General features: G+C 39.9%; 1 protein-coding gene and 3 non-coding genes across 4 annotated transcripts; 3 read left to right on the top strand and 1 right to left on the bottom strand.

Annotated features, from left to right (window-relative positions):
* Window positions 1-1369: 1369 nt before the first annotated feature.
* Window positions 1370-1441, top strand: trnaq-cug (transfer RNA glutamine (anticodon CUG)). The gene has a single exon. It is a non-coding gene; the product is annotated as a tRNA-Gln (tRNA).
* Window positions 1442-1732: 291 nt separating this feature from the next.
* trnar-ccu (transfer RNA arginine (anticodon CCU)) lies at window positions 1733-1805 on the top strand. The gene has a single exon. It is a non-coding gene; the product is annotated as a tRNA-Arg (tRNA).
* Window positions 1806-2716: 911 nt separating this feature from the next.
* Window positions 2717-2789, top strand: trnar-ccu (transfer RNA arginine (anticodon CCU)). Its single transcript has one exon. It is a non-coding gene; the product is annotated as a tRNA-Arg (tRNA).
* A 1872-nt stretch (window positions 2790-4661) lies between these two features.
* On the bottom strand, window positions 4662-8397 carry endou2 (endonuclease, polyU-specific 2). The gene is made up of 6 exons (XM_030793842.1): window positions 8296-8397; window positions 6862-6967; window positions 6383-6504; window positions 5988-6100; window positions 5368-5521; window positions 4662-4913 (listed from the first exon to the last, which is right to left on the bottom strand). Exons 1-6 carry the CDS (start codon window positions 8395-8397, stop codon window positions 4662-4664), a joined length of 849 nt encoding a protein of 282 aa, XP_030649702.1.
* Window positions 8398-9557: the final 1160 nt, after the last annotated feature.

The raw sequence follows: 9557 nt of genomic DNA, 5'->3' as shown, positions 1-9557 counted from the left end.
ATATTTAATCTTGATGTGCAATTAGCATGAGTTCACATAGAATACTTCATAGTAAATTTTCTATTATGATGACGTTAATGTGTAATGCCAACACAGTGAATTTATCATTTCTTACAATATACGAAAAACATGTTACTAAAAAAACAAACTATGAAACAAAATAATTATGAAATTTACTGATTCCATGACACTATTTAATATTCTATTATATATATATATCTGTCTTGTTCTATTTTTACTGTAAATAAATATGTAAATACATAATTTTATCTATTAAAGTACATACTTTTTCAACAAGCAATTAATGAAACAATTAATACAAGCTCAAACGAAAAAAAATCTACTGCATAAGCAACATTCACACCGATAAAGCAGATTATAATGTATCCACCAGATCACTACTATTTAAAGTGAGCTGTTGGTACAGAATCCTGGGATGTCTGCTGTCTATTAGGACTAATGTGTGTAGTTGAGTTCAGAGGCAGGTGTGAAGGCCAGTCTGTTGTAGTTCAGTAGGCTCTGCATAGAGCCACTGCACAGCTCCACAGGCAGGACAGACAGGACAGTGAGGCTCTCACACATGTCACATAAAATCAGTTCAGAAACAATGAGAAATGGGTCACCTCACTTCCAAAGGAGAAAAAAAGAAAGAAAGAAAGAAAGAAAGAAAGATCAAAAACCTATATATATAACACATATGTATATATATATATATAACTCCCTCACTCGGATGAACTTGAGCAGGCAATAGAGGGTCTTGATATCAAAATCCTGTCCAGGATGGAGACTGGTAAACTGATGGTATGCTTGAATATATGGCAGACTAGATAAATGACTTCTTTCAATAGGTAGCCCAATCTCAGAAATACAACCAATAGGAATGTTTTAATCTGGAAATGGATCATATTTAACTATTTTAGCTGTAGTAATACGCATTAAAATTACATGAGAAGACAATGGGATATCATTCTGCTTAAATGATTTCTGATGATACACAATTACATGCTTCTAATCATATGATCATGTGTCTGTGGCCTGTCATCCTGAGGGTGGTCTAATTTAAGTCATGTACTAACCAAAGTCACATAGATAGCTGGCTGATGATCACTAGAGCTGATATATATGTTTTACTGTATCATCAGCGTCGATCAGTAGGACATAATGGAGTTGACCAGAGATTTTGGAATTGATAATTTTGTGCTTTTGAATGTTAGACATGAAAAGTCTGATTAAATAATCAAAACTACAACATGTTTTTCCTCAAATATTTTTGGCATATATATATATATGTATCCTAAAATGAAATAATTTGTTTTCCACATTTATCTTTATACCTTTATGACACAGTGACCAGACAGCACTTTTAGGTGGTTCCATGGTGTAATGGTTAGCACTCTGGACTCTGAATCCAGCAATCTGAGTTCAAATCTCGGTGGGACCTTTTCTGACTTTCCTGTCATGTCTTGTTGTGCTATTCCGCCTGTGGAGAATCTGGGTTTTGACCCTGCTTCTTCTTGAATGCTAAATGGATCACCTTACACTAGGAGACTGGCATCCCAGTCCTAATACAATAGATACTATAAGTGTACTCTTTTCAGACACTGCATGCTGACCACGATGACCAGATTTTCCTGGAACTATCAAACGTGTCCACGTTTAGCTGACACTTAACCTAGTCCTATTGGCAACAAAGTTGACGCTAATAATAAGAGCAAAGGGCAAGGTAAAGCCAGCCCCAGTGGCCTAATGGATAAGGCACTGGCCTCCTAAGCCAGGGATTGTGGGTTCGAGTCCCATCTGGGGTGTTGGTAAGCAGAGTGGCGCAGCGGAAGCGTGCTGGGCCCATAACCCAGAGGTCGATGGATCAAAACCATCCTCTGCTAATTAACCTTTAGGTGGTTTGGACCAGGTCAGTGGTGCTGGAATGGGTTGAAGCACCAACTGAGAAACAACACATATCAGGCTGCTACAGCATCCACTTTGTGTTCTGTGCTTCAAGTGAGTAAGACAGGCCTGTGCAGAGGTTTGGGTGGTGATGGAACGGCACAAGAGGAACAAAGAACCAAACACGAGAAAATTTTTTTCTATATATATAACTGCCTCACTCGGATGAACTTGAGCAGGCAATAGAGGGTCTTGATATCAAAATCCTGTCCAGGATGGAGACTGGTAAACTAATGGTGTGCGTGAATATATGGCAGACTAGATGAATGACTTCTTTCAATAGGTAGCCCAATCTCAGAAATACAACCAATAGGAATGTTTTAATCTGGAAATAGATCATATCCAACAATTCTAGCTGTAGTAATACGCATTAAAATTACATGAGAAGACGATGGGATATCATTCTGCTAAAATCATTTCTGATGATACACAATAACATGCTTCTAATCATATGATCACGTGTTTGTGGTAATTTGGTTTCCACATTTATCTTTATACCTTTATTCCACAGTGACCAGAGTTATTCCACAGTAACCATAGCTCTGTCGGCCCAGGCCTGTCTTTTAGAGCCTCCTCTGCTAGATGAGATTTTAGATCTTTAGTTAAGGGGATTCGTTCAAAAAGGACTGTGCTTGAGCAGAAAGACTGATTTAGGGGAGTAAAAAGCATAATGTTTCAAGAGGCATGGTCTTACTCTGGGTTTTAGTGAACATATTCTAATTGGCAACAAAGTTGATGTTAATCATAAAAGTAAAGGGCAGAGGAAAAACCAGCCCCAGTGGCCTAATGGATAAGGCACTGGCCTCCTAAGCCAGGGATTGTGGGTTCGAGTCCCATCTGGGGTGTTGGTAAGCAGAGTGGCGCAGCGGAAGCGTGCTGGGCCCATAACCCAGAGGTCGATGGATCGAAACCATCCTCTGCTAATCAACCTTTAGGTGGTTTGGACCAGGTCAGTGTTGCTGGAATGGGTTGAAGCACCAACTGAGAAACAACACATATCAGGCTGCTACTGCATTCATTTTGTGGTCAGTAAGACAGGCCTGTGCAGAGGCTTGGGTGGTGATGGTTCTGAAAAGGAGCACAGATTCTGTGAAAGACTAATGGAAGAACTCCTATTCCATCCACTAGACCTCCTGTGTCACTTAAATGGCACAAGAGGAGCAAAGAACCAAACATGCCCTCTATTCTTCGCAGTCCTACGAGGAGATTCAGATCACCTCATTCCACAGACAAGTTAAGATGTTTTTGCCTGACAGTCACAGAGCACAGAAAGGCATTTAATTATTGTTCCCCACGAGCCCAAAGCACAGTGAGAGCTGGTCCATGCACTGGCAGGAACTTTTCTGAAAGCTGCCTTCAGGGGCTAATGCCTGATGCAGGCTCCATTTCATTTAAAGACAGTCACACTGACATGGATGGGATAAGCACAGTGGATCAGCAGTCCATGCCCTGACCCACTCGGACACCTCATCTTATCAGTGCCACTGCCCTCAGCTGTGTCCTGCAAGACATGAGAACTGCAATATCTATAGCTAAGCCTATAAGCTCTGGCCTCTTACCTCCTCAGCCTTCCCAGGTGTGTCTCCAGGGTGTGCTCTGCGAAGTGGCTGGGACCCCTTTAACCCTTGCAGGCTGAGTGAAATCCCATCAGAGGACAGTGCATGGAAACAAAACTGAAAATAATCATTCAAACATAATTAAAAAAAAAAAAAAAAAAAAAAAACGCTATCAGAATAACCAAGAGAGAAGTACAGACATGCAGCGTAAACTGGTTTTGGGAAGGTCTGACTGTGATGATGGTCCTCCCTCTCCAACAGCGCTATCTTGTTGATTTGTACCTCAGATTTGTACCTCCAGTTTACCATCGCTGTTACTAGTTACTCGTTGAATGGTGGTAAAATCAATAAATGATTTCAAGAGGCACTTGTAATGCTAATGAGGTATTTGAATTTAAATTTAGCTGCATGTAACCACCTTGTCTCCGCCCCCCTCTGCTTCAGCCATTCAGCACTCAGCATCGCCGATCTACCGATCACTGGCTTGATCAGTTCAGTGATTCAATCATCCTGTCCACCTAAATGTGTTAATCAAGCCTGGGTTCTGTTTGGTATAAAAGTCACTGCTCTTCCTTCGTGGAGTCTTGACCTGACTTAATGTATGTGACCTTGGCGTTATGCTGTGATTCCGGGTGGTGTTCTGTGTCTTTTCCTTTCAGTTTTTTTTTCCTGCTGTATATTTGGCACTCTCAGCGTGATCCTGGGTCTTTGCTCGTGTGAAAATGTGCTAATGAACTCGATGTGTAGTCAAACTATGAACAGTTAGCCTGCAAACTGCACATCATAGTGCAAAAATAACTTCGACCGCTATTGCTAGTCTGTTAACGGATGAGCACTCAATCACTGGTCTTTGTTTGCCGTTGTTAACCACTCATTTTGATACTATGCTTACCTGTCTAGCAGTTTATGGCCTGGATAGCACCTGCCCACTCGTGGGTCTTGCCACATTGCTTTTTTTGCACTTGATGTTACATGCGTTATATTCATGATTCAGATCTGCATAGCTCTTAAATCTCACGTACAGGTGAAATTATTAAAAAAAACACAGAAAGTCAATATTCACAGTCATGTACAGTTTATTGTGTTTTTATTATAAATAAAAATACAAAAACAATACTAGACGGGCGTGACTGCGGCTGGTTTGACAAAGGCTCGTTCTTCTTATACTGTCTGGTATTTAACGAGGACGGGGTAGGTGGTTCCTATGTGCTTCTGGTTGTGATGGTGACAGACGATATCTACCTCGTAGAGGTTGAAGGACACTCTTACGCGCTCGTTAGGCGAAGTGAGGAAACACAAGGTGTAAAGGGCAAACTCAAACTCAGGGCTAACTCCAATGAAGATGCTTCCTTTAGGTTTTATTCCGTTCTTCCAGCTGAATTGTAGCGCCAAGATATGTCTATTCTCATCGGGCTGGTAAAGAATTTGAAACATATCGTTAGGCTCAGATTAATTAGAACAGAAGACACCACGGATACTGAAACAAGATACGCTCAAGTAATAAGAAGATCATAGGAATTTTTGAAAAGAAACAAACTGTTGTGTGTGATTGTGTCTGTCGACTCTAGTCATCTCCAGTCTCAAGAGATATTAGTCTCTTGGACATTTTAATCAAAGCTCGGATCTTAATCCATCATCAAGAGTGGCTATTTCCCTTGTCTCAGTTTGAGTCTACACAGAAGATAAACATTTAAAATGCAATTTCCCCTTTGATCTGGAGATCTCAAAGCAACATAAAAAGAAAAAAAAAACACACCCTGTTCAACCATCAGTATCAGTCATGTCATAGATTTGTAGATGAATCTCTCAGACAATATCTGAATGTTTTGATCAATGAACAAAAACTTGTCTTGATTCTGAAACCTACTTGGGGAGAGTGGGCGTTAACGCTGTAGCCTTTGTAGTCAATGTGTCCCAGTTTCTCTTGCAGGTACAACTGGATCCAGTTGTGAAAACCAATGACAGTGCGACCGCCTCTGGTCTCACCAACGAAGACATGCTCAAAGCCAGATGAGTCCGGTCTAGGAGGCAGAGTTAGAGAGTTTGCCAAGTGAAATCTCAGAATCAATTCTCAGAGCGATGCTGTTTACGAGATCAGACGGTGATAACTGATTTGCAAGTATGTGGTCATATAAAGATGATAAATTTACACTGGATGTTAACTGATGCAATAAGAATATAACATTATCTTCCACCAAAGAAAACTTAATTCTGATAGAGTTTACTTTCATAATAAGGCTGGAAATTTTGAAAGACTCACAAACAGGTCAATAACAACATGCTTATACTACTTAAAGAAATGAATTCCATTTACTTTAATTTCCCAATGAAGCAATCAATCAATAGCTTATTCACAACTCCATGAATTAATTAATGAATAGATCAGTTTGTCACAGTATATAGTGCTTCATGTTATCTGACAACAAATGTCACCAAAGATGACATACGACCACAGAGTCATTTTGCTGTTATGCTTGGTCTACTAACCGGCTAGAACCCCTTCTGGCATACAGCTCAAACCAAATTCGGTAAAGCTGCTCCTTGAACCCCTCTGTGTCCTCTGGGGAAAGATGCTTCTTCGCGAGATATTTATGAGCAATCTGAAACAGCCAACGCAGATTAGCGCCAGATTAGCAAAGCAGTGCTAAAGCAAACTTCCATAATGTCAAATTTACAAATTCTCTATTTCTATTTCCCTGTTGTTTTCAGTTGGATTGCTAACTAGGTAGCCTGGCTCCGGTTTGACATCTCGCCTGTTTGCGCAATCCTGTGACTATTCAGTGCAATGCTTCATACACTCTACAGCATTTAAAGTGTTAACGAATGTGGACATTTCTGCACTTTTATAATACGTTCATTCTTTGTGTCCTTCATTCTTTAACCTTCATTGTGGGCGTCTGTATGATGGAGTCCAGAAACTTGTGATTTTCTGCTTCCTCTTCGGGGGTCACGACCTCTGGTTCTCCAGCATCACTCTCATAGTTATCAAGAAGGGAGATGAAGGCTGGAAACACATATGCAGATGATCGTGTTTGAGTTGATTTGTTTGTTATGTGGTTTCTGCTGACTTGGATCATCTTTACATGCTGTTGAGAGATTATGCAATCATTTAAGATGTAAAGATTCCAAGAGATCATAAAGTCCCATGGGTGTTTCAGACCATATTTAAATATCCACCCCCCCCCATTTAAATGATTCTACTTTTGAAACTGTTGGACCTGTATTGATTTTGTTGTGTAGCCTTGTGTAATACATTTTTAATTATTTTGTAATACATTTTTCATCATCGATGAAAACTGATTTGAGGATAATTCTGTCGTTGCTCACAGGGGCCAAAGGACGTTCAATCCTGAGCCTTTACCTAAGAAAGTTTCCTTTTTGAAAATGTTCTCATCGACATATGTGAACAAAGGGGATCCCGCTCCATCATTTAAGTCATTCAACCCCATCACGTCGCCAGCTTTTCCCTGTGAGGAGCACACCAGAAATACAGAAACATATTAGTTATAACAGATGGTGTTTGCAGGGTTTAAGCCCATCATGTTGCCAGCTTTTCCCTGTGAGGAGCACACCAGAGATACAGAAACATGTTAGTTATAACAGATGGTGTTTAGAGGGGTTAAAATGAGATGTGGTCATAGTTCATTTTTTAGGGTGAACTCTGAATGAACGTTTTCACATGAAATCAGAACGTTTCAAGTGGACTGATGGCGTAATTGTTGACTTGCTCATTTTCTATGCACTAGTTTATGGGGGTCATGAATCATGTTTAGGAGTTTTGTAACAGCATGTTTGACTTTGTCAAAGAAGACAAAGTTTAGTTTAGGAAATGTTTTGGAATACTCTCACTGGAGTGACAAAATCTTCCAATCAAGCAAACTGAATAGTTCTGAGTTGAAGAATTAACCAAAAATGAAGTACTGCAATTTTAGCATTTGGTTTTACAGGAAAAAAAAAAGATCAAATGAGTTTATAAAATATTCACAACATAAATTCTGTGCATCAAGAATTATCAATCATTTTTAGAACTGGCCTTCAGACACTTGGAAATCTTAGAGAATGTCTGTATGAATAAGTTACACGCACGCAGCTGCTGCTGTTTATGTAAGTGAGGTAACATGATACCTGTAACTGCCTCTTACAAGACAATAGATATTTTTCTCTTATGTCACTCATATGTCACAATTATGTCATACCCAAGACATCATAATACATTAAAATAAAACAGCTGTGACTTTTTTGGTGTTATATCTATGTGTTCTGTGAGATTAAAAAAAAAAACAACAATGTGTGGTCATCTTGTGGTCAAACACAAAACCAACATTGCCAAACCTATGAGCATTTACACACTGCTCACTAAATCTTCACGTTTGCCAAACCACAGGCATGTTTCCTTTATGCAGTTTGGCTACAGGTGCAGGTTCTAAAGCGCTTTTGTGCTTTTATTTTCTCTAAAAACATACATTGTTTGGTGACACCAAAGAAGAGCCTGATTTTGTTCAATTTGACCTATGACCTTTTTTTTTTAAGAGACAAATGCACCTGGTATTTCATTTCAAGCCAAGCAACAAAAAAAAATTTTTTCACTTGACAACAGTTAAATAAAGGACTGTCACGTGCTCAATTTGACCTAGGGCTGTTTTTTTTTTTTTTCAATAAACAAATTCAGATGTTGTTTTATTTATAGGGAGATGACAAAAAACGCTTTAGATAAGTACACACACCATAAGAATCCTAGAAACAGTGATTGTATGAACAGTTTTGAAAGTCAGGCACTCTGAACATTTTGTTGTACCTGCAGAGAAATGCGATAGTCAGTTCCAGGCCGCAGACGGTTAACGTCATTGTCCCAAAGCTCCTGGACCATTGTCGACAACTCCCGATCACTCTCTATCATGCTGTGGGATCTATGGATACTTCTTTACGTCCAAAAACTACAGAGCTTCTGCTGCACAAAAGACTTAAAACACACACACACACACACACACACAATTTTTACTGATACGGTACAACCAGTATGGTGGCAGGTAATGATTCATACTGTATTGTCTAGCTGGTAAATCAATGAATATTAGTGAGAAAACTAGACAGTGTATGTTTTCTCTTGATCTAAACACATTCTGGCATTCTGAATTGCCCTGACTCCTCAGCCCTTGGATTTAATCACGTTTAGAAACCAAATCAACACCTATCCATCCCTGTCATAGGAATGCATTGATTCTTAAGTCTAAACAGGGGTAGACAATCTAAAACCATCGCGCAACAAATTGATCTGGAGACTTTCATTACTCATTTGTATGGTCAATTAAATGACTCACAAAATTAGAGTGAAACCTATGGGAATTCCTTTCCCCGTTATGATGAAATAATTAGGTTCGATGCTCTCCACCTGGAATTCCCCAAACAGCTGGCATGGACTCACTTTCCAAAACCGTAAGTCTACTGACCTTATCCTCTCCTTCCTGTATCTGCTTAGCGTCCACTGCGTGTGACGAGCTCTGAAGGTATGAGTGAGTAAAAAGTGGGGAATTTTTCACTAGCGTTACCTACTCGCTTCCAAAAAAAAAAAAAAAAGGAGGTTCCACTGGGATACAGACGTGGTGGTGTCCCACCAACATCACGAGGCCACGGTGCCAGGGACTCAAAAGGGTTATTCAGTGTCAGCAACTCTGGCCAAAGGGATTAAACTGGGCTGGGGATGCTTTTGAAATTCACTCTACAATGTAGGTTGGTGGGTAGGTGGGGGCTTTTGTTCTTTAGTGGCCTCAGTGTTCCTCTCCTAAAAAAAACTCAGGTTTCTCCTCAGGAGAAAAAAAGAGCCAGAGCTTATCTAAAATCACTCCGTCTCCATTCTCCTCAGAGCTCCAAAGAAGGAGAACAGATAGGTTTGAATATTTCATGTTTTGCCACATACTTGTGACGTAGATGATGAATCCAGATAGTTTTTGAGGTGCATATTTGGATTACTGAAAAATTTCAAGAACTCTCCAGGTACTGTCAGCGCTGTATGCTGTCCTGGCACACGTTGGACTGAAGTGCTGGGACTTGCTACTGAGG

This window comes from Chanos chanos, chromosome 16 (genome assembly GCF_902362185.1).
Source record: "Chanos chanos chromosome 16, fChaCha1.1, whole genome shotgun sequence".
Taxonomy (NCBI): domain Eukaryota; kingdom Metazoa; phylum Chordata; class Actinopteri; order Gonorynchiformes; family Chanidae; genus Chanos; species Chanos chanos.
This window is presented reverse-complemented; position numbering and strand designations above follow the sequence as displayed.

Excerpts from the sequence above, each read along its gene's own strand:
- endou2 (XM_030793842.1), bottom strand. The coding sequence starts at position 8,397 with ATGATAGAGAGTGATCGGGAGTTGTCGACAATGGTCCAGGAGCTTTGG. Across the intron at positions 6,968-8,295 it reads ACTATCGCATTTCTCTGCAG|GGAAAAGCTGGCGACGTGAT; the intron begins GTACAACAAAAT and ends TGCTCCTCACAG. Across the intron at positions 6,101-6,382 it reads TACAGACGCCCACAATGAAG|ATTGCTCATAAATATCTCGC; the intron begins GTTAAAGAATGA and ends TGGCTGTTTCAG.